Genomic DNA, 3,196 nt, shown 5'->3' with positions numbered 1-3,196 from the left:
GATCAGGAAACCACAATTTAATAATTTAACCCTCAAAGAATTTAGGTCCAAAAACTCACTTGAAGTGACTTACCCAAGATCAAGGTCGAACTCGGTTTGGACTTAGTTGGACAAATCCCCAGCTCGGCTTCCAATTAACTAAGTCAATTTAATCCAACAACCAACTTAGTTAGGGTTAAAATAACCTTAGTTGGATAGATTAAAACCAAAATCAATCTACCAAGGCTTACTGAAAAATGTGGGTCAAAATAGAGCTAAAAGGGAGCTTGGCGGCTCAGTTGGCTCGACTAGAGAGGTGAAAATCGTAGCGGCTCGGCTGCAAATTCGGCTCACGAAGAAGAGCACAGGCACGGGTGCGGCTTGCGACATAGAGCGGGTGCACGCGGACGCGGCTTGCAGCGTGGAGCGGGCGCGGTCGAGCAACGACGCAGAGCGGCTGGAGCGGGCGCGGGTCAGGCGGCGACGCGGAGCGACTGGGCGCACCGGTCGGGGCAACAATACGTCGGCGGCTGGACGCGCGATCGACGGGGCAGCGACGCAACGACGGTTGGGCGTGCGATCGGGTCGAGCGACGACGCGGAGGCGGAGGAGACGCGGTCGGGCTCCGATCTGTGGAGGATGGGCGGCTGGAAGCGCGGGTCTTGCGGCTAGGGCTGACGGCGGCGGCTAGGGTTTGCTTCTTTTTTTTCTCTTTTTCTTTTCTTTTTTTTTCTTTCCTTTCTCAAAGAAAGTGATGATGGCTTGCACGGGTCCCAATGGTCCTTTTTAAAGAGAAAAAAAAATAATAATAATAGTCTTAATATTATTCTTCTTTTCTCTTTCCCTAATTTAATCAATTAAATCATTTAATCTTTTTTTTTCTTATTTAAGCCCAACAATCTCCATAAAAATATCAAAATCACCCAATCACCTTAATCTTTTCCCAAATAAATATCACCCTTAGATATTTTCTTAATGTCTGAAAAATCAAATGTTCATAAATCATTTAATTCAAAACACCCAAAATTTCAACAACTACACTTAAGATAATAAATTAAATTCCAAATTGTTGGGGCGTTACATTCATTTTATATTGTTTGTATATCCTTTACTATACACTTACATCATCACAACGAAGAATAATATATATATATATATATATATATATATTTACGTGCGACTGAACTTAAAGTGAAGTTTAAGCTGCCTACGTATCCTTTATAATGTAGGGATTAAGTCATAACGTAGTTCAATTTTTTTATTTACTTAATGACGTTAAGCATAAATTTCTTGAGAAACTTGCCGTTGATTGGGCCAATTTTTAATCCACCTCGATTAACAATCTTATACGCGCCATTTGTGTAAACTTCTTTGACAATATATGGTCCGTCCCATTTAGGTGTAAACTTATTCCCCGTATGCCTTGTCGTGATGATAGGTCTTCTTACTGCAAGCACCAAATCATCAACTTGAAATGATCGAGGCTTTACATGTTTGTCAAAAGCTTTAGACATTCGAGTTTGGTAACATTCTAATGCTTGCTGAGCTTCTAATCGCCTTTCATCAAGTACTTCTAACTCTTGAAGACGTAACTTGACATTGTCTTCAGTAGTCAACCCTTCTTGCACTGCATTCTTAATGATGGGATTTCTCTTTCAAGGGGAAGGACAACTTCTACATCGTAAACAAGCAAATATAGTGTAACCCCTGTAGGAGTGCGATGAGTGGTTCGATAAGCCCACAATGCTTCACCGATTCTTTCTTGCCAATCCCTCTTCGACTTGGAGACAATTTTCTTCAGAAGATTGTATAACGTCTTATTGAATGCTTCTGCTAGGCCATTCGCAGCTGCGTTGTACATAGATGACTTGTATTGCTTGAACTTGAATTTTTCACATAATTTATCTATCATGCCATTGGAGAATTATCTTCCATTATTTGTCACAATCCGGTGAGGAATACTGTATCGATAGATGATGTGGGTATGAATAAAGTTTGCCACGTTCTCCTTCTTGGCCTCTCTCAAGGGAATGGCTTCAGCCCATCTTGAGAAATAATCTGTTGCTGCAATGATATGAGAATGTCCTGCTGATGATTTTGGTGTAATAGGACCAACTAGATCGAGTCCCCAAGCCTCGAACGGCCAAGAAGCCACGGTTGGATGTAGAGGCTCTGGAGGATGATGTATGAAGTTTGCATGGTATTGACAAGCTTCACACTTCTTTGCATAGTCCATTGAATCTTGAACCATCTTAGGCCAATAATAGCCCATTCTTCTCAACTAAAATTGAAGCTTTGGTCCCGATTGATGTGCTCCGCAGACGCCTACATGTGCTTCCTCTAGAGCTTTTATCGACTCTTCCTTTCCAAGACACCTAAGAAAGAGTCCTTCAAGAGAACGACGATATAAAGTTCCTTTGTAATAAATAAAGTGTCCAGCCCTTCTTCGTACCTCAGTTTTATGACGAGAATCCTTCGGAAGTTTTCCGTGCTCAAGATACTCTATGATGGGTTGACGCCAAGCTTCTTCGTCAATCAAATGAGATGTCGTTACGTTCGCTTTTGACATTCAGGCAAAAGTGGAGGCATAATCCATTGTTGACAAAGTGGTATATTTAGAGTTACGTTATCCGGCATCATCAAGACAGTGGCTAAATTTGCCAATGCGTCTGCTCTTTTGTTTTCTGTTCTAGGGACATGCTCCAGCATTACACTGTCAAACCTTTCCATCAATTGTCTAGCATAAGCGAAGTATGGCTTCAAGTCTTCATGTTTCACATCATATTGAAGCGACAGTTTATTGATTATCAACTTTGAATCGCCATAAATTTCTATGAATGATACTCTGATTTCTAATGCCATTTGAAGGCCAATTATCAAGGTTTGATATTTAGCCACATTGTTTGAGCACAATATAGAAAGCACAAAGCTATAAGGTAACATATGTGTGAGAAATGAGGACGATGTCTGCCCCTGCACCACTCCTTCGCGCAGCGCCATCAAAATACATAGTCTAAAATTCCACCTCTTCCGTGAAGAAAACTTCATCATCTGACAAATCCTCACATAACTTCCAATCTGAAGGAATTGGGTGGTCCGCCAAAAAATCTGCCAATGCTTGTCCTTTTATCGCCTTTTGGGAAATATAGACAATGTCATATTGCTGGAGTATAATCGCCCATTTGGCTAAGCATCCAGAGATAATCGGCCTAGACAG

At 41.4% G+C, this 3,196-nt stretch overlaps 1 protein-coding gene across 1 annotated transcript; it reads right to left on the bottom strand.

Annotated features, from left to right (window-relative positions):
• Window positions 1-1,903: 1,903 nt before the first annotated feature.
• Window positions 1,904-2,230, bottom strand: LOC127148685 (uncharacterized). Its single transcript, XM_051082881.1, has one exon. The coding sequence runs from the start codon at window positions 2,228-2,230 to the stop codon at window positions 1,904-1,906; it is 327 nt and encodes a 108-aa protein (XP_050938838.1).
• Window positions 2,231-3,196: the final 966 nt, after the last annotated feature.

This window comes from Cucumis melo, chromosome 3 (genome assembly GCF_025177605.1).
Source record: "Cucumis melo cultivar AY chromosome 3, USDA_Cmelo_AY_1.0, whole genome shotgun sequence".
Classification (NCBI taxonomy): domain Eukaryota; kingdom Viridiplantae; phylum Streptophyta; class Magnoliopsida; order Cucurbitales; family Cucurbitaceae; genus Cucumis; species Cucumis melo.
Note: the sequence above shows the minus strand (reverse complement) of the source record. Positions and strands in the feature narration are given on the sequence as shown.

Coding starts and splice junctions, on each gene's coding strand:
- LOC127148685 (XM_051082881.1), bottom strand. CDS start 2,230: ATGGTTCAAGATTCAATGGACTATGCAAAGAAGTGTGAAGCTTGTCAA.